General features: G+C 39.1%; 1 protein-coding gene across 6 annotated transcripts in view; it reads left to right on the top strand.

Annotated features, from left to right (window-relative positions):
- gulp1a (GULP PTB domain containing engulfment adaptor 1a) overlaps window positions 1–23,074 on the top strand; it is an 89,536-nt gene extending 66,462 nt beyond the window's left edge. For 3 of the 6 annotated variants that reach the window (XM_022191855.2, XM_022191854.2, XM_022191856.2), the window contains 10 exons: window positions 3,227–3,288; window positions 8,568–8,639; window positions 11,364–11,462; window positions 11,615–11,752; window positions 11,932–12,048; window positions 16,109–16,195; window positions 16,978–17,208; window positions 18,456–18,594; window positions 18,815–18,909; window positions 21,806–23,074. In XM_022191855.2, the coding sequence (XP_022047547.1) occupies window positions 3,227–3,288; window positions 8,568–8,639; window positions 11,364–11,462; window positions 11,615–11,752; window positions 11,932–12,048; window positions 16,109–16,195; window positions 16,978–17,208; window positions 18,456–18,594; window positions 18,815–18,909; window positions 21,806–21,877 (1,112 nt within the window). In that variant the 3' untranslated portion in view covers window positions 21,878–23,074. Of the gene's footprint in view, window positions 1–3,226; window positions 3,289–8,567; window positions 8,640–11,363; window positions 11,463–11,614; window positions 11,753–11,931; window positions 12,049–16,108; window positions 16,196–16,977; window positions 17,209–18,455; window positions 18,595–18,814; window positions 18,910–20,518; window positions 20,530–21,805 lie in introns of all 6 variants that reach the window. The other 3 variants (XM_022191857.2, XM_022191859.2, XM_022191858.2) reach the window with 3 other exon arrangements.
- The last annotated feature ends 1,396 nt before the right edge of the window (window positions 23,075–24,470 follow it).

Here is a 24,470-nt window from a genome sequence, read left to right as displayed (position 1 = left end):
GGCTGTCATCTTGTGTACTGTCCCTCATCTTCATCCAACACCTGACAACACTTCCACAAAGAGTGACCTTCAGATGCCTCACGCACCAACAGTTATTTCCCTTTGGGCAACTTAGACATCACTTTTGCCACGTTTTCTCACGTAGTTGCCATTTTATGCTGCAAAGATAGACAAAGAGGTATGCCCTCCACCCTCTTCCCTTCTTTAATCAGAACAGTGTGTGCTGATGCCTTAAAAATGTCAGCCTACCTGCCATGCCACTGCGTCAGCTCACACCACCCTCTTCCTTCCTTTCTCTTTACCCTTTTTTAAAATTTACAGTTTCTTTGCCTCTTTAGCTTTAGAAAAGAAGGAGATGCATCATGCCTGTACTAACTTTCACTCAGGAGTCCTGCTAGGAAATTGATAGTGTGTTGGAGCAGACTGTTTCAAGGTGCAGCCAGGTTTAATCTCATTGCACAGCTGTTAAGTAAACTTAGAAGGAGGACAATTTAAGTAGTGGAAAGAATCCAAGTTCACCATGAAGTGTCAGAAAAGTTAAACAAACTTACAAAGTCCACCATTTTTGTATCTTAGGGGTTGATTATCTGTAACTGTGTATATTTTCTTCCCATTAGAACGAAACACCACTTCCTGTGCAACACTTTGCATGTTGGTTTCCTTTTGAATAATGTGGTAGATTAGCAACTATAAGCAATCACAATTAAGCAAATGCGGGCCACCAAATTAACACTAATTAGAATAGACTCTAAATTCATCAAGCCACTTACCCAACAACATCAATGTAAACAAAGTCATTAGCATACTTATGCAGAGGACATGTTGAAGTTGATTCACATCGTTTGCACCTTGCAAAGTCTTGATTAACGCAATCAACCTACAGGAGTTGAGTGCTCCAAGGTCACAGTCATGCATCTTTTGTCACAAGATTCATTAACGGGGCCGATAAGCCGTTTATGAATGGGAAATGAAGACGAAAAGAATCCTTAATCAGTGGATGATTAAGAAATGCTGAAAACGGCATAATGGGATGCTTTAGATGATGCTGTCAATGACCTGTAGTGATCTCTGAACTCCTGTACACTTTGTGTCAGTGTAATCTGCAAAGACTGTCTCCAGGGCCAAATTTAAAATGGTTATTTAGTGAATGCAATTTGTGATTAGTCAAAAATTGCACTGGTACTGAAACACAAATGATTAAAGATAGATTATTGCTCCTGTTGATTGTCACTAGAGTCTCTCCAGAAGAGTGTTTGTACTGTATTTTAAGGTATAAATGTAAGTACTGAATGCGGTTATGCTAGTGATGGTGAAGAAAATATCTTTCAGGTCTCTGTACAAATCAGATTATTATATTATATTAGGAGGCGCCTGATTCTTTATCTGATAGGCCTACGTTAGAGTCAGGGTTGTTCGATTTCACTTTAGGTTGGTGCTTGCGTATCTCTGCAACAAGACGTGATCGCCTAAAATTAGCCACAGGGTTTCCTCTATATTCATTTAGGAGTGGCGGCCCACCGCTGCTGAATCCTACCCACCACCCCTTCAAATTTCCTTTTTTTTTTTTGTTTTTTTTGTTTGTTTTTAATTGGCCCAAATACACCACCGCCGCATGTCTCCACCTTCACAGCAGTCTTGCATTGTGTCGGGTACTCAAGAGTACTAAGGTAAACTACAGATAACTGTCTTGATCAGTATCTACTCTTTGATACGTCGGGTTAGTACCACGTTAATTACTCACGAGAGCGCGGCCTTGAAAGTGACGTCATGTCAAACTTCCAGACACCAGGTCAGAGAGCCTGCTGCCGCTGCTGGAAAAAATCCTAGAGGAAACACTGAGCCAACCTCACTGTTTAGAATTGCAGTTTTCATCTCAGTGGAGACGTAAAACACCAGTGCAGTGTTGTTTAAAATGAAACAAAGTTAGAATGCAGTATTTCATGAATACCAGAAAAATCAACATGAAAGCATTTTCACAAGTGCCCAAAGGTGTTACCAGTACTAGAAAAAAACAATCATGGCTCACAGTACTTTTGGTATTTTGCTGCTTGCATTTTTAATTTGTTTCCATCGTCAGCTCTATGCAAACACGACCTGTAATTCAGCTGAATAGTCAAGTGATTGTTGGTCCCAGCTGAGTCACTAATGACTTGCTGGTTGCACCGAGGAGCACAGACTTTTTTCTTTTTACCTAGTATGATACAAAGAGTTTGTTTTGTTAGATTTTTTTAATGAGACATGTAGAATAAAGTGATGTTGATGAAATGTCACAATATTAGGCTGAAATTCATTTAATTATTCCTGCACATGACCCATGATTACTTCAAAGCTCAAATAACTCTTTCTTTTCGTCTTTGACTCGGATAAATGGTGCAATTAATGGTTCAACCCAACCACCAGGTTTTGGGGTTCAAAAAGAATCTTTCTTTGATGGACTTAAAAGCTAACACACTGAAAATGTTGTGCTTCAGGAGTTGTTTGCGTTGTTGCTTTCTTATTTGAATCGAGGTGTGTTCAGGAAGATTGTGTGCGTACATTTAACTTGTGTTTCTAATCCACATGCTGCCACTGCACAGAATTTACAGACCTTTGGTGTATTCCCTACTCTCTGTCTTGTCTCCTTTTTCTTCTTGTCTTTAAACATCTTAAAGTAGAGTTTCAAAGCCCACACACTTTTCTCACATGTGGACATTTTCCACTTGGAAAGATGCTTGTTCACATTTATTCACTCCACCTCCTAGAGGACGTTTCCATCTGTTTCCATCTTGGTCTTCACATCCATATTGAATGCAGTACACCACATCTAAAATTTGTTTTGCATTGAGTCTGAGCCCATGCAGTTTGAGGAACAGGCTTGTGAATAGTAGACCTTGTTGCCTTTCTTGCAGGACAAATTGAGTCGGGGTCCTGTGATTGCACTGGGCAACCTTCAGGTGTGAACATATGTAACTATTTACTGACGAGATTCTGGTAAAGAATGCATTCCTTCCAACGGAAGGGGCCTACTTTACACATTTTATTTTTTATTTTATTTATTGATTCAACTCATTCTTCCTCTGTGCCGTTAAAGTGTTGTGAATGTGCTTTATTGCACAATATTCATTCCTTACACATTCGTTTGTCAGATTTAGCCACTTGTGCGTCTAATTGTGCCTCTGCCACATCGTATTGAGTGAGACCATTGATTAAGACTGCTGCATTGAGTGGGTTGTTTGTATCATTTCAGATAAATCATGGATGCATACTCCAGAGGCTCTGGCCAAGCATTACATAGCCTACAACGCCAAGGTAGGTATATCCATCAGCCTGCTGCATTATAATGAGCTTTGTAAGCAGTGTGACTATAAAAAACATAAGCACCAAAAACAGTAAGAGGCTTTTATACCCAAAGGAAGAGAGTAAAAAACAAAATCCCCCCTTTGTGTGTGTTTGTTCCCTCTAGTCAGGCCTGTCAGACCTCTCAGTCCATGAGTTCCATTTGTCCCGATACTGGCAGACCTTTCATTGAGGGCAGCACCTCACGCTCTGTGGTACCGTCCAGCAAATGAGCCTGGCTGTCTCTGGATAAATTGTTCCAGGTTGACGCTGCATAGCAAATTCTCAGTAGACATCTGATGGAAACACCTGATCAGCCCGACATGCACTTAGTTTCTAAGTTTTCTCAATTCAGCTGTGGATAATTGGCAATGATAATTTGGATTTTAATGGTGGTAGATTTTATACTTCTTCCACCTTAAGTATGAAGTGTCAGAAATGTGACACTTCCTTATTAATCTTCCAGAGCAGCTGTTTTCCTTTGGTGTTTTGATGGGGGAAAATCCTCCTTGTCGAAGTTTAATTCAAAAGAGTCTCCATGTTTTTTTAGCTTTCTTGATTTGTTTATTTTTAATGAGTGTGCAAGCAGGGGGTGTTTATGTAAAAAGTGACTCACGCTTCTGTCAAAACCAGTGAGTACTCTTGGTCCTGATGCAAGAGAACCTGGAATTATATGACTCTCTCAATCTTGACTGGAATCACGATCTGTTACAAAACACTCCCCCCAAAAAAGTATCCAACAAACACCCCTTGAAGGAGCGCCGTCTCTCTGGGGGAGCATTTCCCTGTCAGGCTGTTTTTCCACTTCATTTCGATAAAGACTGAATCTGTCGTCCTACATCCTGTGCTTCAGAGATGCTACGCTGCTACAGAGGTGGATTTCCGAAACTACCACATCCCCCAAACTGCTGAAGCTCCCTTCCAGTGTGCAGCATAGAATTGAGCTGGCAGAGGACACATCTCTAAAATCAAAGCAGATTGTCAGTTCACATACTTTGCATATTGTCAGCTTTCACTGACAAGTTCCCCGTCTGGTTAAATATGCTGAGATCTGAGTAAGCCATTCATCACTGAAGGAGTTGGAGTAAATGGGACAGCCAGAGTGCTGAGAATGTGCTTGACCTGCTCTCCTTGGTTTAAAGCACTCACAGTTGTTGAAAAATAAGCTCAGTTAGCAGCTCACTGTACAATCCTCTTGCCAGTTAAAACAGAGAAAAATCTGTCTTTTTGCCTCAAGAGAAGGAATCAGTTTTTTTTTTTTTTTCATCTTTTGAAAGATGAAAAAGATCATAAGTTTCTGCATCTTCAGTCATTTTTATTTGATGGCACAAGAAGTTACCTGCATTAGTTTCTTGCTTTAATGTCAAGGGTTTTCTTTCAGGCTTCCTTGAACTAAATCTGTGATTAAATGATTTGGCTGAGTTGTAACTCATAATGACAACAGTTTGGTCATGCTCTTCATATTTTATAGGTATTTTGGAGTGATTTTTATTCACAGTTAGAAACATGCACTTTTCAGCCACCATTTGATTCAAATAAAGACCATTTAGGCCCTTATGCTGGGAAATAAGTTGCTTTAAAGAATGAAAATTCAAATTATTGATATATCTGCTGATTATTTTCCTATTTAACAGATTCATTATGTAGTTAATATAATGAAAAAGACTCATTATATTTTTCTCAGAGCCAAAGATGACATTGTGAGATTGTTTTGTCAGGCTAAGAGTGCGAGACCATCAAACATTCAGTCTATAATAATTGAAAACTTAGGAAAAAATGTAAATCTTCACAGTGGAGAAGCTGGAAACTGTTTGGCAGGTTTGGGATCTATGATTATAAAATGACAGAGAAGATTAATTGATTTACGGAGTTGTTAATCGTGGTTTGTTTTTGATTCACTTCAATTCATCTCTGTTTAATTTAGTTCCGTTTTCATTTATATTTCGCCAATCCACAACATATGTCATCCCAAGGTGCTTTGCATAGTAAGAGGAAGAATTCTACAGAGAAAGCCAACAAATCCAAAGTTTACTTTGGATTGTCTTACAACAAGCACTTGGCAGCATTGGGAAGAAAACACTCCCTTTCACCAGCAACAAGGGTCATGGAGGACAGCCTTCAGCCTTGACTGGTTGGGGTGAAGTTAAAGGGGAGAAAGAAAAGGATAGCAGGAAGAAAACAGACAAACAATGAAAAAAGAGAACATTGAGTACTATGAATGCTGTTGCAAACTGTACCCAAAGATTAGGAACACTTAGAGGACAAAACACAAACTGCGACAGAGACAAAACACAAAGTTAGTGACGTGCAATGGTGGCATATAAGTGTATGGAGAGAGGAAGAACGAAGCGTAAAAGCTTAGTGCATCACGGGACGTCCTTTAGCGGTCTGAGCCCACAGCAGCGTAACTAAGCAATGGTTCATGGTCACCTGAGCCAGCAGTAACCACAAGCTTTATCAAAAAGGAGAGTCTTAAGCCTACTCTTAAAAGTTGTAGTTTTAGAGCTGATACTGATTAATAATCAAAGAGATGGATAACTGATATTTGAAATTGATACACAATGCAAATTTTGGTGTCAAACTAAAGAATATCACAATTACCAACACAAAGCTTTGTTGAAATGTCTTTGTTTCTTGATGTGTGAGCAACACATTGCTCAGAGTGATGACGACAGGTGGAAGCAGCTGCATCAGAGCCAATGTTGTCCTTTTTAAACGAATTTATTCTATTATGAATTTGTTTAAAAAAAACAATGACCCTTACTGCAAATGCTCTATTTTGAAGGTTCATAACTTACTGCACTTTTCATAGGAGGTTTCGGAAAATGTGTATAAACATTTTTCTTAGGAATTTATGTTTGTTCCTTTCATTTTCCCTTAAAGAGCAATTCCATTTCGAGTAAAACTTGTGTAAAATCTAAGCAAACTAAATGAATAAATCAAGCGTCTCCCCTTCGACATAAGCCCAGCTGTAATCTCGCTACAGCCCCGCTTTATCTTCCACTGCCGTATTGTATCTGCTGCTGTATGTCACTGATGTTGATACGACAACTGCATCAAAATGATGATTAATGTACTTGCTAATTGACAAAAAATGGCAACTGTTGTTTAAAATTTATGAAGCATCTCAAATGTGAAGATTTGTTGCTTTTTTTGGTCACATGAGTATGTTGGATTTTAGAGTGTTGGCTAAATTAAACAAGCTATTTCAATACATCTTTGGAAGCTGTCGGAAGTTACAAGAAGCAATGTTCACTATTGTCTGACATTTATTGATAAAATATGTTATTTGAAAATAATAATCAGCAGATTATTGAATGAAAATAATCATTGGTTGGACGCACGTATGTAGTGAGAAACCTGCCAATACTACCAGCTTCTAAATTCTACAAAAAGCAAGGCGATCTGCAGTCTGATGTTGCTACGTTGTCATCAGCATGTCACAGCAACAACCACGACTTGTCAGTTTGGTTGGCATTTTCATGTTTTGAATTTAATTAGCTTTATGTTCTGACGAGGTGACAGCACAGGCTGCAGTCAGCTTCTGCTTCCGTGTTCTGCCTCTTCTTTGTTCTGAGATGACGGTTACACAAATCCTGATAATCCATTTTGGGCACCATTTCAAAGTTTTATTGACCCGTAGGCTACAGGAGAGAAGAAAATGTTGAGAGGTGAATTTCAGAGCTGCTGGGAATCAGTGTTCTATCATCAATAATCATATCACATCCCGAAATCTCTTAAATTAGACACAACACAGATCCTGCCCTTTCTAAAGTTGTTTCAAAAACACCCGAGAACCTTTAGAAAGTGAGGTGGAACTCAGCTCTTCATTGTGTCATCTCAATGAACTTTTCAGACCTGCCACAAGGTTGAAACCTGTGTGTGTGTGTGTGCATTTGAAACTGAATCCTCTCTGTGGGGAATGAGAGGCAGGGGTGGTTCGTTTTCAGCTGCATGCACCAGTTGATGGATGAGCCTCCGAGCTTGGTTTGCCTTGTGAAACCTCCCCAGTCGCCGCCCAGAATGCACTGGTCAGGAACAAGTGCTACTTCCTTCTATTCTGGGCATCTGTCAGCAACACTCCCAGACAAGACCACAAATGTGCAGAGTACATTTGTCATACCGGTGCAGAATGCTGACACTTTGGTAGAAAGCATCAATCTGTTTTCCGGCTGTATTGATGAGTAACAGTTTGGTGTTGTTGCTCCCGTCTTACCACATTTAGAAATGTGGAAAGGAGCTGAAGGCTAGATGTTGGTATTTCCAGCAAACATTCCGGCATTAATACGTTAGATTTTTGAAGGCTCTTTTAATTTTATGCTGTTTTAAATTACGACTTGACATCGACAAACTGTCATGGTGACGACTAATTGCTGAAATCATTAAGTGCCCTAAGGGGGCCAAAGTGTTTCTTCTGTAGAGCGAACAGACACGTGCAAGACGAACTAAACTTCTAACAGAATCACTCCACATTATTACAGGCGCAACAGTCTATAACTCACACTCCAAACTTTGAGGGACATTAGCACAGACAAGCCAGAGGAAGCTTCACACAGATTTGATTGTGTCGTGGAAACAATCCATATCTGTCGGAGCGGTTTGCTGCGTTCCAGTGGGAGACATTGTTATTTTGTTTTTCCAACCTTTAAGGGGCTGACACCAGTGTTTATGAAGTCTGATATTGGAACAGGCTTCTCACATTAAGCTGAGGAGGCAATGAAGCGGTGTGTGTGTGACTGGAGCGATTACTACTGCTGCTGCCAGATGGAAAGCACGATGGTCAGGCTCAAAGGTTAATGGCTCCATCTGTTGGAGAATGGCAGAAGTGCTGCTCTGGTGTGTATGTGTGTGTTTGCATGAAATCCTCAGGTGTAAAAGACATTCACTTCTGTATCTTAACACAAGTGCCGTACACAACAGGGGCTTACATACACTGATATACAGTGTAATCTATTTTCAAAAAAACAAGATATTAGTGACTCCAATGTGGCTGTGGTCATATTTTTAATTTAAAAGGTTAAGTCTCAAAAAAGTATTGTCCTGGCAAAACGAACAAAAACTCCTCTGCTACAGTTTATACTATTCCACAGTTCAGTCCCAGGAGTCCTATTTATGAAACAATTGTTTATCCAATGAAAAAGTACTTGTAAACAACCATCATTTCCTTCCTCTCTTCATTACCTTTTTGTGCAATTTTTGGGTTTTACTGTGTTACTGTCGTATCATAAATGTCAACGTTCTTCTCTTCCTAGTTCCTTGGAAACACAGAGGTTGAAGCTCCAAAAGGCACAGAAGTTGTAAAGGATGCAGTCAGGAAGCTAAAGGTAAAGTCAGTCATGAAAATCAGCTGTCGGCTAAAGGAAAGGAGAGTGTTCTTGAGTGACCAGATTGGATAGAAGGCTCAGTGCAGGGGAAGTGGGAGTGAGTGACAAATGCTCCCCTCCCTCATCTGTTACCAGCAAGGTGCCCTTGGAGTTTTTCAGCTCCCAAGTGTAGCTGCCCACAACTGCTGGATAAGCACAGCAGTTTGCTCAGTCAGCCTTCCCCTGGTAGATGTAAAAATTCAATGAAAAGGTATACTCATCTGTCATGGAACCTTTTGTTTCTTAAACCATAATATTTATTTTGAAATACCTCCAAGCTGTTCATCACTGAAGGGAAAGTATTTTATACAATACAATACCAGAGTGCAGTGATCCATGATAAAACAAAACCCACTGTTAGAGCCACTCCCAGTCATTTACGCACACACATATGTAATACTGTACCATGTTAATGAAAACATTAATTAAAGCTACAGTAATTATATATTGGCAATAATTCCAAATACTATCTGTGATGTAGTAGGTGCTAGTAGTAACTAATCCTCAGATGATTATCATTGTATTTTCTGTTAGCCCATTGGTTTGTGTTTGTTTCATTTTTGGCCACAAATCACATTCAGCTTTGTTCCCCGTTCTGAGTTTTTGATTAACCCACTGTGTACCTGTCCAGCAGTAAAGGTCACACACACTTAGCTAGTTATTGTAGCCGATCATTTAGCTGCTTAGCAGCAAGATGTAGGAATGTTGGAGACCAACATGCAGTGAATATTAGACTTGGATTTATCAGGTGGCTAGAAACACAGTGTCAAGTGAATGCTAATGTTTATCGATATCTGCTAAATATGTTCGTAGGCAATTATTTGCTGCTTCAAAACACAATTGAACAAACATCAAATGAATACAGCTTTAACCTTGCTTTAAACCTGCACTAATTGATCCTTTGCCACGCATTGACTCGCTACAGGCTGTGCACACAATAATGATGTTATCACATTAATCATTTGATATGGCTGACATGTTATGTAACCGCTCCTAAACTACAACCTCTTTTCTGCACCTAAATGTTCCACGAAAACTTACTGCCACTCAGTGCTTAGCAGATAGCTACCCAGATAGCAAACTATGGGTGAATCAATGTTGAATCTATGTTGAGACCTAACGTCGAAATTATACAGAAAGCGCAAGGTTGATAAAATGTTGAGTCAACGTTTGCTTTTCAACCATAAATCACACTTTACCCAGATAGCAAAAGATGTTAAATCAATGTTGAATTAGGGTTAAAAAGGTTGAATTGTGGTTACGGTTGAAGATTGATGGTTGGATCAATGTTGATTCAACAACATTTTGTCAACATTGAAGTTTGTGTTTAAAAGATGCCATTGAATCTACATTGTATTTTGGTTTAATTAAAGTGTTTGACAGGTCAATGTTTAATTAATGTTGAATCTATGTTTGCAAACATGTAATCTATGTAAGCAAACGTTGACTCAACATTTTATCAACCTTGCGCTTTCTGTATAATTTCGACGTTAGGTCTCAACATTGATTCAACATTGATTCACCCATAGTTTGCTATCTGGGTAATCATGAGTTACTTCAGAGCTTGCAAAGCAGCAAGCAACCCTTTCTCATTACACATACCAATTACATCCACTTTTGACATAAACATATTGATCACAGTAATTTAAACGTTGCATCCTAATAAAACCAACTCATGGTGGACATGCTACAGTTCGGTCTTGCGTGTTTTGTAACTCCAGACTTAATGTTCCATTATATTGCCAACAGTCAACACTGATTCTGTTTTAATTAGGGCACTGCTTCTCTCACCTAAATAGTCTTAGTTGCTAAACTTAAGGAAAATGCTCAAGAAAATGCTTCTTCGGTCATTTTCAAAAGCACCGACAGCTTGATTTGTTATTCGGGGTTTAGAGTTGGCAGTTTCATTAAACCTGCCCAGTGAATGACATTTAGCCTGGATTACTTTCAGGTCACATAGTCCTCAACATTAGTGACATTTAGCCAAACCTTGAAGCATGGGAACAGCCACAACCCAGGCAACTCTCCTTTCTCACAGCTCCTTGGTAATATGGCTGTGCTCGCTGCCTGCTGGCCTCCCCTCTGTCTTCTGCTGCCAAGAGCTGGATCTATGAGGCCACTTGTAGGGGAGACTTGTTTTCCCAAACCCACACCTCTATCGTTACATTACATTTGATCTTGAAAGCCTGTTTTGACCAAGGCTCCATGGTTACTCTCCTAGATACACTGGCAAAAAGACATGCTTCGCTATGCTTCCACGGATCATGTGCAGCAAAGAAATATGTCCATCGGTTGAGGTTAAAAACAAAGTCTTCTATCAATTTGGTATAAATGTCTGTGTGCTTTTAGGCAATCAGGACAAATGGCTCTGTAGCACACAGTTGTTTTCTCTAAGAGTGGAGTGGAGCATTTAGCAGCTAAAGAGCAAGATATTTTTCTTGGGTAATTGTAAACCAAAACAGAGCTAATAGTTGAGTAAATTTTGGACGTACAGAAACATGACTATTAATTAATTCTGTCTTCTGAATGAGGAAAATGATCTGTGACACTTCCCAAGTTTTTGCTTTAGTTGTCCTGAAATATGTTGTTTAAGTTGTAAATATGTGTTATTTGCTCTCCCAAAATATCAATACTTTAATAAGGTGGACTTGGCTGACTTTCGTCTTTAATTTCCCCATTTGGCAGTTTCAGAGACATATCAAGAAGTCAGAAGGACAGAAGATCCCCAAAGTGGAACTGCAGATCTCCATTTATGGTGTGAAGATACTCGACCCCAAGACAAAAGTGAGTCCAAAGATTAGATTTTTTTGTTTCTGTATATGAGCATTAATCCTTTGAAGTTGTACTGACAACAAACCGCGTGAAGAGAAAGAAGTGATGCGTCCTCAACACTCACAGAGACACTAAATAATAAATGCATTACGTTTGTTTTCCAGGATGTGCAGCATAACTGTCAGCTACACAGGATATCCTTCTGTGCAGATGACAAGACTGATAAAAGGATATTTACTTTTATCTGCAAAGACTCGGAGTCCAACAAACACCTCTGCTATGTGTTCGACAGTGAAAAATGTGTAAGCAACTGCTGCTTTGATTCTTTGCTTGTTTTACCTTTAACCAAAAATGTATTAGATAGTTGAAATATTATGTAGATTAGTGCTTTGAAGTCTTGTATGCAGCCTTGAGTTCAAGCGTGAACAATCACTGCTGGTATTTAGATATTTAACAAAGTCTTTTTTCTTTCATGCTTCAGGCAGAAGAGATAACTCTTACTATCGGTCAGGCCTTTGACTTGGCCTACAAGAAGTTCTTGGAGTCTGGAGGCAAAGATGTGGAAACCAGGAAACAGATTGGAAGCCTACAGAAAAGAGTATGTCCCACATTCAGTTGATTCAGGCTTTTTGCTCTCACATAGTTTTACTAGAATACTGACACATTGATGTTTCTATTAATTAATGCACAGCTTGTTTTAAATCATTCTATATGGACAATTAAGCTGTGTTGTTAAGAAGTGTCAGTAATGAATATTAATGACAGAAAACTCCTTTGTTACAGATCCATGCTGTAATTAAATTATTGTGCAGCGGTTTTTTGTTTTTTTTTAACACTGATCCGTCCCATCAGTTTTGTTTAAATGCTGATTGATTAAGACATGTTTAATAATTTGACTAAGGGAGTGACAGGGTGTGTTTGCCAAACACCAGCCTGGCATATATTTCAGGCTTACTTTGGAATCATTCTGAGATGATGTTGAGGAAAACTTCTATTTGGTATTTCTGGCTACTTGAAGAAACTTAGTCACTCTCCAGTCATTGATAGAACACCATATTTACAACTTTTGCCTTTACAATAACACTTTTCTGTCTTAAAATGGTTGAGATGAAACATGAATGTGTCCCTGCTTTTCTCTTCATTCTCCTCTCTGCCAATCACTGCAGCTGGAGCAACACCGCTCACCTTGAACTCTTCTTAAACATTGTAAAACTGCTCAACTTTACTTGTTTCAACTGGAATCCAGTTCTGAAGAAAAGGAATGATACACCCTGCAAGCTAACAGGATTAGTTCCTTTGGTTTGTTACACACTACCGGTCAAACGTTTTAGAACACCCCAATTTTTCCAGTTTTTAATTGGAAATTATGCGTGTTGATGTCTCATTGTGCTCTAAATGAAAGCATAGAACAAATAAATTAAGTTTAAAGAAAAATCAATTTAGAAACCAAAATGTAGTCCAAACTTTTGACTCATCGAAGTACACACACGGAGTGAACACACTTACGGCAAAAGTTCTTCTCTCTGCTGCAGAAGTTCCCATAAATGTGTGGCACTTGTAGGTTCCTTTGCTTTCACTCTTCTGTCCAGTTCATCTCAAACCAGCTCCATGGGGTTTAAGTCTGGAGACTGTGCTGGTCACTCCATGTTTTCAAGCTTACCATCTTGTTCTTTTTTCCTAAGGTAGTTCTCGCATAGCTTGACCTTATGTTTTGGGTCATTATCTTGCTGTAGGATGAACGCCTGACCACCTAGGAACATACCAGAGTACTGCATGGTACTGCAGAATGCTGTGGTAGCTGTTTTAGTTTAGGGTACCTCTCACTCTGTACAAGTCACCGACCCTGAATTCAGCAAAACAGCCCCAGACAATCACGCTTCCTCCTCCACGTTTGACAGTTGATGTCACACACTGAGGAACCGTCCTTTCTCCTAGTCAGCAGCATACAAAAATCATATGTGATGAACCAAAGATTTCAAATTTGTATTCATCAGTCTCATAATACCTTCTTCCAGTCTTTAATAGTCCATTGGTGGTGTTTCATGGCCCGGGCAAGCCTCTTTTACTTACATCTTAGCAATGGCTTTCTTGCAACTCCAGCTGTCAAACCTGCAACTCCAAGTCGTCTCTTCACAGTTGAAACTAAGACTTTCTTACTACGACCACTATTAAGCTGTGTTTGAAACTGTTGTCCTGTGAGCTGCCTATCACCAAGCTGTTGACTCTCAGAAACTCATCTTCTGATTCTGTTGTGGCTTTGGGTCCTCCAGATCTCTTCCTGTCAGAGTTTCCCCCAATTTCTGATTACCTTTTGATGGCAAAGAGAACTGTACTCCCTGACATCTTGATTTTCTTTGCACTTTCTCTACAAGAAAGGCCTACATTGTTGAGTGTTCACAACACTCTTCTATGGTTAATTGCCTTTTCCTTGCCATTTTTATACCAACACACTACTTACTAGAATACTGTTCAGATAATTCTGTGGAGGGTATGGTGCCATGGTGTGTTCCAACACTACATTTTATGCAGACAGAGGGGGTCGTAAGTAATCAAGAAAAGTTGGGACACTTGTTGGATTTGGTAGCATCAACTTTCAAGGCTTGATCAACCTCCATTGCTGCAGAACAGCTTTAATTTTCTAACCAATTTCTTGTTCCCTGAAAAAGGCATTGTTATATAATTCTGAAATGTACATTGTTTTTCAGTTTTGGGTAACCTTACCTCTTCTTTAACCTCTGGCAGTTCACCACTTCCCTTTGTACCATGTCAAGCCATTGATTGGACTTGAACTACTTGAATTTCAACGAAAAACTGGAAAATTGGGACGTTCTGAAACTTCTGACTGGTCGTGTTTGTGAAACTTTGGAACTCTGAATCCATGTTTTTGAGACTGCCATCATTACGCTGCAGCTTTGATGTGGAAACGCTCAGCCATAGTGCATTCCAGCATATATACAATAAATAAGCAACACAGCGATATGTTAATAAGGGAGAAAACTTGAGTTTCACCCAGAAGGTTTTATGAAATATATGAAATGGAATGGTAAACTTGGCATTTAATGAACACGTATACAAACAGACAGAACCAAAAGTAATAATTGTAAATAGTAGTTCACCCCAGTTCAGCCCTGTTGTATCGCTCATTTACTAGCTTTGTCCAGCGCTTTCATCCACATTACAAGGTCATCATCATCCCTCGATTGCATTAAGAGTGCTGTGAACGTACGAGCTCAATATGGATGAATATGCTCATCTAATAGAGACTGTGTGATACAAGTAAAAGTCCAGATAAAGCTCAGATGTGGAGCTTGGCTCGGTCCTGCAGATTATTTTGACTCGGTGCCCCACCATCCCTCTGTTTTGATGCATGGCCCAAAATAGTCCTCCAGGAAATGCACTATTTCCTCCTGTTTGATTAATGCTTATTGAAAACAACCCAACTGTTTCAGGAAATTACTTTTTTAAGCCATTTGTTTGCTATTTTAAAGGTGTGCTTCCTCAGTGGAAATCAGTGGGTTGTACACTGAGATCCACATACAGGGTTATGAAGTTAAAATGAATATCTTTCCGACAAATGGATTTAGATTCATATATATTATATTATAATTAATTGTAGAATATATTTTTGAGCAATTCATTTCATTATTTCTATGAAGCAAGACTTTATTTGCAGTTTGATTCTATATCATGATAAGTACAGCAACAAAATAATTATAGTAACATTGAAGTTCTGTGGTAACTAGTGGTGCAACGGATCATCATTGATCCGTGATCCGTTCGGATCGACGTCATTGGTTCGGCACACACATGACCCGCAGATCGATTTATGGGGGAAAAAAAAGTTTTGCTCCGTCTGCACGCATCTTGTGGCGAGCGGAGAAAGGAAGAGAGCAGACATGGCGAGCGGAGGAAAGGAGGAGCTTGAACGCCCCGTGACACTTAAATCCCCTCTATGGGAGCATTTTGGTTTCCCTGTCAAATATGACGACGAAGGAAAGAGGTCAGTGGACAAAACCGCGATGGTGTGTAGACACTGTGGCATAAGAAAGCCATATGACAGTGGAAACACATCCACACATTTGAAGTGACATCTAATAATAAACAGACAAAACATATGTTTATTTGTTTTTGTTTTTTTGTTTTTTTTTGCTTTTTGCTGATCCAAAAAATGATCCGATCCGTGACTTTTGATCCGAGGACCGATCCGATCCGATCCGTGAGTTTAGTGATCCGTTGCCCCACTAGTAGTAGCTCATGTTTTATTACACAGCAAAATTTTAACAACCTGATTTGAATAAAGTGCTGAACATGTTTTAAGCCAACAACAAATATATGTGCAAAAATACAAGCATAGTACAGGATCAAAACTTGGAAAATCAATAAATATAAAATAACAAAGAACAACTTTTAAGATCAGATTCTAAATAAGGGTTATTTTGGTATTTTAAGTCACAAATACAAACACATTAGGACCACTTAGAGCAACAAAAAGTCACTGAAAGCTTTTATGCCAATGAAGGACGAACATCTGATTAAAAGACAAAGATTATTCCAAAGTTTTGGATCTGCCACCACACAGGTAGGATTACCTTTACCCACAGGCCTCGATCATGGAGCAATTACATTGTAAGATCTTGTTTTGTTTTGTGTTTTTGCAGATTCAAGAATTGGAAACGGAAAACTCTGAGCTGAAGAAACAACTTCAAGAGCTTGAAGAACAGCTGATGATAGCTCATGTGCCACCAGTAAGGACAAACCGCACTGACAAATACCCCTCCATTAAAAGACTAAGATTGATTGCTTTAACAGAAAGCTCTGTGGATCAAGGGATAGTATTAGGCTAAAATGTAGGCTAACTGTAATACAAGTAGAGAAGCATCAGTAAAAATCAGTGACTGGCTTAAATCATTGGCTACAATATCTACCTAAAGTGAGCCAACACCAGCAAAAGCGACCATCTGACCAGACTTAGTATAACTGTAGCATCAGAGTGCATTGATCTGAGCAAAGGTGTGTTTTATGCTGATGAATTTTAAATTCAAAGACAAAGACTGTGTGGTGATGCAGTCATGCTTTAACTGCAGAGCCTGCAGACAAACTAAATCTGCTTACTAATGCAATATACGGTCTAATAATTTGATTCAAATGTTCTGAATCAGCCAAAAGCGCACAACTTTAACCACCTTTTAATGATAAAAGTTGACCAAATTGAAGCTGGAAGTGTTTTTAAGGACAGCTGGAATTGCTGATATTGCTTCTGTGATTAAAGGCACGGCCTCAGCCTCAGGTTTGGAATGACCGGGCGTATCTGGAGGCAGGCAGTGGGAGTCTAAGCTGTGTGCGAAGCAAAGCAATTACACACCTGATTGGTCTGATGAGGAATGTGATGCACTCACCATCTAATTGGGGCAAATGCCAGCACTTGTGACAGCCTCCTGCGAATACAATTACCCACACCTCTCCTATTCTACAACACTTAGTAATATTGTCCTTCTCTGGTCATTTTCTGTCTGCGATCTTTTCTCAGCCGCTGCACATAAACACGTCTAATGAAGCGTACATGCTGCAGAGGCCCTCCTCTCTCTTCTGGTGTCACAGCATCAAGTCGCTCTCCTGTCTGGAAATCTCCTCTGTCACTCTCACTCCTATGAGCTCGCCGGAGTCCAACCTTTCCACTGGGCTACTAACTCCTCCACCCGCCAAACCTGCTCTCCTTCCTGCTAAACCTACCGAGGGATGCAGCATCCCGCGGCCCCGTGTAAACATCTTACCTTTTCTCTGCTTTGCTGCTGTCCCAGACGCTGTATTACCTCCTGTCTTTGTCTTTATTTTGCTTACTCTGCTTCTTTCTATGCTTTGGTGTCATTTGTGTTCGCTACCGTTCAAAAGTTTGGGGTCACCCAGACAATTTCATGTTTTCCATGAAAGCTCACTTTCAGTAATGTGCTAACATAATTGCACAAGGGTTTTGTAATCATCAGTTAGTCTTTCAACACCATTAGCTAACACAATGTAGCATTAGAGCACAGGAGTGATGGTTGCTGGAAATGTTCCTCTGCACCCCTATGGAGATATTCCATTAAAAATCAGCTGTTTCCAGCTAGAATAGTCATTTACCACATTAACACTATCTAGTCTGCATTTCTGATTAATTTAATCCTATCTTCATTAGGGAGACATTGCAAGACAGTTAAAAATCGATACAAATGTGTGACGATTCAAATCGGCCAAGATCAAACATGAATCAATGCCATTTTTAAACAGTGGAGGGCATAATCTACTTTTGAGTTCTCTTGATCGACGTCATGCGTCACTGTCGGGTATTTAGATGGAGCAAGAGACATGGCAGATTTTCAAAACGAGGTGCAGCAACATTTTGGCTTCTCTGTGTCCAAAAATTGAAAAGGGCGAGATTCTGTTTATTTGTATTATTCATTCAATAATTTTGGTGTGGGGTTTGTTTTGGAAATCCAGTTTTTTAATTTTTTATTTTTTTTTAAAGATCAAATATAATTTGAGTTGCACTTTTAAGAAGAGGACATGCGCGTTGTATTGCACAGCTTACCCTGCCTCAGAGAAATAAAAAGATTCTCTTTATTTTGTTAAAGATACGAGAAAATATAATTTGTAGTTTTTATATATCTAAATATGTATATGTTTTTTAAATATGCATTCATTGCATAATTTGTGTTTTGTTACATCCTACCTTAGAAATGTGTTTAGTAAATAAATCTTTTTCATTCACAATTTGTCTGCAAGCTCATTGTGTTTAAAAAAATCTTGAGAAAATCGTCTCGTTAACATAGTATCAGAAATCGTATTGATTCGTGAGTTGAGTGTATCATTACATCCCTAATCTTCATTGAAAAAAACTGCTTTTCCTTAAAAAAATAAGGACATTTCTAAGTGACCCCAACCTTTTCAGCAGTAGTGTGTGTGTGTGTGTGTGTGTGAACAAACAGATGTCTGGCTGTGACTTAAGCATTTCCACCACTTTGTGTACAGGCGGGGAGCATCTCCATGAAACCACAGTCCACAGATATTTTTGACATGGTTCCCTTCTCCCCTGTGACACCGCTGGTGCCCACGCTGGCCAGCAACGGCTGCCCACCGCCTCCACCGACCACATTGCCACCAGATATAAGTGAGTGAATAACTGTAACGCTTTCTAATTGTAATATATGCAGGTGTTTCTGCAGCTTTCTTAAAGAGTTTTTCTAAAGCATAGAGGGATTGCAGCTGTTAAAAACACACTTGGTTAAATGCGTGTAGCATAATGCAATGCAGACTAGTATACTGTCATTCTGAAGAGCTATTTTCCTCTCTCAGGCGTTGCAATGTTTATCTGCTGTCTGTGTTTGTAGGGAAAGACTTGTTTGGTGCTGAGCCATTTGATCCGTTCACCTGCGGGGCAGCTGACTTCCCTCCAGATATTCAGTCAAAGCTGGATGAGATGCAGGTGAGCTCCTGTCTGTGTCTGATTCCTTCACAGAGTTGCAGGGAGGTTGGCAAGGCTGTGAAACTCGGGTCTCCTGTCGCTTCTATTGTCACTTCTTTGAAGATTAAAGGTTCTCTTGTTTGCATGAACAAAGGCTCTGTGATGCCTCGTCTGAGCCGAACAACAAACTCCCTCCAGTATATTGTTTAAATTAGAAATGTTTCAGTAGATCATGTTTGTTGTAGGGCAGTATAGCTATCATATATGAGGGATTATTTAGTTCTTTAAGTCTGTTTGTTGGAGTACAAAGAGTTTAATACAATCCCTAGCTGACTCTGCGATGGATGAGGTTCATTTCTTTATTTAGATTTTTCAGAGAAGACAAACTACTAATGAGATGATTAATAAAAACGCTCTCATCAAAGGCCTTTTGTGTCTCACCCAGCTCTGTTTTTATGCTCCTTGAAGCACTTCAGTAAAGTGAAAATGTCTTCATATGACAATGGAGCATTTTCATGTAGCTGTATTTGTGGTCTGGTGGAGCAATAAATGAACAGCTCAGTTCTGCATTGTACTCATTTAAAAAACGATTACTGCCTCTAATCAGAAATAACAGATGCTCCCGGTGTGTATGAATAAAGACTGAGACATTGTGACTCAGGGGTTCTCAGACTGTGGGGTAGGACTCAAAGTAGGGCAGCCACAATAATGGCAACTTGTACTAGTTTAATTCACGAGGTCGGAAAAGTAATCAGTAATGCTTTTACACAAACAAGCCTCTCACAGTTTGTGTCGCGACTTATTTGGACCCAAAATGGCACTAATAAGAGAAAAAGTCAGGTTTTAACACCTGATATGCTTCAGTCAAAGGTAAAGTAAATTTGACAAACCCTCCTGTGTTGCTCTCAGGTTTAGTTTAGCTTTCCGTCTTCTGGTCATGCAGGGATTCATTTGCATAGCAGAAAGATGGAGTTCCTTATTTAAGACCAGTGGGCATAGAATACTCATTTTCTGTCAAACCACAGTAATACAAAATCTGTGGAGAGTTTGAGCCAATCTCTTTAAAAGCTCAGTGAGTTAAGTTAGATCTCAGCGCAACATTTACTCGATTCACAAGACTTTGTGTCCTTTAATGGTCCAAAGTAAAAATTAGTTTAAAAAATAACACTTTAAATCAGACACATTTAATGTATTTAAAAATATCAGCTGATTTCTTATATTACAGTACACAAATGTTCCAATATTGGTAATGGATGAGAATAATAAAGAAGCTTCATAGTGATGTCAGGAATGTGCTCGAGTTGAAAAAGGAAAGATTTTAGAACCTGCAGACTGAGTTAGCATTCAAGACCATTATCAGCAGTACACTTAGCAGCCTGTCCAAAGCAGTCAGTGGTGTAAACTGGGATAAAACACCAGGTTTTGGCATCCCAGCTTGATTATAAAAGAATCCCTTCTAGAACTGAAATTCAGCTGCAACATTTCTGATTGTGTTTGCAAAACAACTAACTGTTGAACTTAATCAGGGTGCTGCCAGTAGGAGGCAGTGTTGCTCTGATGAACTTCTTTTCAACTCTTTTTCTTTAATCACTAACAGCCCAATGTCTCTCTTTTCCTTTCCCACTTGCAGCGACAGAGATGGTTGGTACTCTTTGCTCTCTGTCTGTGCTGTGACTGTGGTTGTATTTCTGTCTTGCACACTTTGAATGCTGCTGCACAAAATCCACTGAGGAAGTTAGAACTTAGAAGTTTGTTTGTCATCTCAGCTCTGCGCTTTTATTGGAACAATAAGACAGTTTGTGGCTTTTTAACTAATGCAACTGAACGCACTTCTTACACTCTGAAATGTTCATTTTGCACATGAACAATGCTGGCAGTGTGCAGTTTTGTGTCGCATTACTCTGCCAAGGAATGCAACGGAGAAATGTGACAATTGCCGTACATTTGTCCGTTTGTCTGTCTGTCTGTGTGCAACATTACTCAAAAACGGACAGATTTGGATGAAATTTTCAGGGAAGGCCAGAAATGACACAAGGACCAAATCATTAGATTTGCCAGTGATGCGGCTTATAGTCTGGATCCGCAGATTTGTTTAAGATTTCTGCAAGACAGCCTCACGGCATCACTGTAACTGTGACAACAAGTGATCCCTACATCAGCTGCCTGCTGAAGATCCCATGATTGCGAACCTGTTACAAATAGACGACTGCGAACTTATCGAGACTTCTCTCAATACAAAGACCAATTGATTAAATTGTGGGGGTGTTTCCGAGTCCCATCAATTCCCACCACATGCTGCATGTTTTGGTCATGTGATTCAGTATCCGTACATAACATTCACATGTATAAAACACGCTCAGGTCATTTTCTTTGTGGATACGTCTATGGTAAATGGCCGTGATTTCTGATCAGCAATAACTAATAAACATTTCTAAAAAATAAATAAAATAAAATGCTGCATTTCTAACAATGCCATAAGGAGGTATGAACAGCCTTGGCGGAGTACTGCACTTTCTGAGTGCTTTTCAAGTTGCTTGTAATTCGATTTTGACATTGGGACTGATATCCAACACATACTTTGAAAGATCACATTAAAACAATTACAATTTGGTCTCGTTTGCAAAATAAAAATGACTCTCTTTCATCTGGTATACATGAGTTTCACCTGTGCTTCTCCCATCAAGATGCATGGCTTGGCGTCTTTTTGATCATGTATTCAGCGCATGACCCAGCATGACACAACAGCCGTGTTCTTTAGCTTCTCATTTCATTTTAACCTCAGGGGGTTTGAGAGTTTTCCAACTGGCTCTGATCTAAGCATCACTCAGACTCTGTTTATCAATGAAACCAGGACATGTGATCTCACTCAGACCGCGTCAGCCTCAACATCACAGCTGTCATGTGGCTTATCTTCCAGGAGGGGTTCAAAATGGGACTAACCTTAGAGGGCACCGTCTTCTCTCTGGACCCGCTAGACAGCCGCTGCTGATGCCAAGAAGATCTCTCTTCAAGGCGTACTTTTAACTCGTTTGTATGAAGAAGTGCCAAAATCCACTCCACGGTTGAGTCAAGATGTCACAGTTGTCATCTTGAGGTTTATATGCATTTGCATTTAGATTGGTTTTCGATATTTCAAGGTAAACTCAGATCCATTATAGAAAATAACTATTTTTGTAAAAAAAAAACGAGAAAAAAAAACATTTATGGAGGGCGTAGTTTTGACTACATCTGCTTGCACAGGTAATGAGGGATGTAAATAGTTGAATATGTCCAATGGTACACTCTGTGGCAGAATTTTCATATGTGTGTATGCACCAATTCTGTATTGTTGACACATTCCTGTTTGTATGCCGAACACAAAGTGGCAAAAAAAAACAAAAAAGAAGTCTGTATCATTAACACAAACTTCCAGCTTGCCCATAACATCACATTTTATTTTACTCCACATTAATTCACACATTATGTAATTAATTAATTAGTCCAGCCAGATATTTTTTTGCCTTTTCTGCATTTTTTTTCTTTTATTTTTGCTCAGATTCTTGCATTTCACTGTTTTAAGTTGCCATTTCAGTATTCGCTTTTCTTTTTTACATCGTCACCATTTTACTGTTCTTCTTCCATGCAGTACTATTCTCATTATTTTCCTTTTGGTTGTATTGACTTTGCTGTTACAGTTATTAAAGAAAATCTTACTGCAAAAACCGCTGGTCATTGATTCTATCTTTTTATTTTACTCATGTGTGACTTTATCTGTTGCTTTGAAGACTTTGTTACCACTGAGACATAACAATATGAAGTCCATTTTTGCACTGACTTTTTTTGTTTGTTTTGTTGTGTTTTTTTTATTCCAGTCAAATTTAGAACAGACCAATACCTGGGATTATGAATAAGTTAATTACATTCACAAAAGGAAAATAACAGACCAATAGCAGTACTACAAGAAATGGGAAGTATGTTGCTGCCATGGATGCAGATAATTACATTGTATTCTGCAATATGAGCCCAGTTTTTAATCCGTATTCATTGACATTTTTGGAAAATTAGCTGTTAAGAGTTCCTTTTCAATGAAATGAGCATCGGGTTTCTGTTCGCCAGGCACTACCTGCATGTCATCCACCCGATCTTTCCTCTACATTTCATGTCAGTTGCCGCTGTCTCAATAAATGCTTGACATAATTGAAGAAAACACTTTTTTGCTGTTTATGTTCAGGAAGAAATACTGAAAATGTCATGATTCTTAAGCAGGTTGTAAATCAGTTTCAGCCCCATTACAATCCTCATAGTTAGGGCTTTTCAACAGTTTCAAGACACTTGAAATGCCCTTATTTTGAAGGAAAAGCTTTTTTTTTTTTCAGTGAAGATAACATTAATCGGAAATACAATCTAGACAATGTTAATGTGTTAAATGACTATTCTCGCTGGATTTTTAATGGAATATAAATAGGGGTACAGAGGAACATTTCCAGCAACCATCACTCCTGTGTTCTAATGCTACATTGTGTTAGCTAATCATGTTGAAAGGCTAACTGATGATTAGAAAACCCTTGTGCTATTATGTTGGCACATGAATAAAAGTCATGGAAAGCATGAAATTGTCTGGATAAGCCCAAACTTTTGAATGGTAGTGTTCTATTAGGCAGAAGGTCATAAATACAAGATAACATTGTTTTTTGTGGGGCGCTCCTGTATGTTTAGAATTCAGTGCTTACTAAATGAACCGCAGTAGGCAGTTTTTCACTGCAGTAACTGAACAGTTGTGAGGCGGTGTGAGCATTTACAGGAATCAGCTCTTTCAGCCTTTCTGTTTTCACTGCAGTGGAAGATTCAACAGCTTCGATCCCTAAAACTACTACACAGTGGATGTCATTTTGGTTCTATGAGAACATTGGATGTAGATTAATGGAGGGTTGTTATGTTAGCTTATGCGGTGAATTTGTCATTGTCGATGGAGAGGATATCAAGAATGCAGAAAGAAATAGTAGTTGATATCCCCTCAGAAGCCATTCGTATCTGTACTGGAGCATTTAAGACATCCCCAATCTCGGCATTGCAAGTAGAGGTGGGTGAAATGCCTCTGGAAATAAGGAGAAATAAGAACATGCTGACATATTGGGTTAATCTGGAGGGGCAGGGTTGCAGGAGAGTTGGGAATGTAGGAAAAGTAAAAGTTTTGGGTGGAAAAGCAAAGAACTAGTACAAAAATTAGGATTAACAGGGTTAAACATCAATAAAACGGTTCCTATATCAATCATACCCCCTTGGAACTTCATCAATACAACAGTTGATACTCAGTTATTGGTATCTGTCAAAAACGACCACAAAAAAGCACCAGTGTGGGCGATAGTACAAAAGTATATTAATCAAAAGTATTTGGGAAAAGTGTTCTTTTTTACGGACGGCTCAAAAGATTCAGAAACAGGACACACAAGAGCTGCAGTTTTTATTCCACAATATGAAAAAGCCATTAAAAAGAGGTTGTCAGATCATTTGTCAATATACACAGTAGAATTGATGGGGATAATATTAGCTTTACAGTGGGTGGAGGACAACAGTCAACAGAATGTAACTGTAGCAACAGACAG

The sequence above is a fragment of the Acanthochromis polyacanthus genome, chromosome 14 (assembly GCF_021347895.1).
Source record: "Acanthochromis polyacanthus isolate Apoly-LR-REF ecotype Palm Island chromosome 14, KAUST_Apoly_ChrSc, whole genome shotgun sequence".
NCBI classification, from domain to species: domain Eukaryota; kingdom Metazoa; phylum Chordata; class Actinopteri; family Pomacentridae; genus Acanthochromis; species Acanthochromis polyacanthus.
The sequence above is the reverse complement of the archived record's forward strand: the minus strand, read 5'-3'. Positions and strand labels throughout refer to the sequence as shown.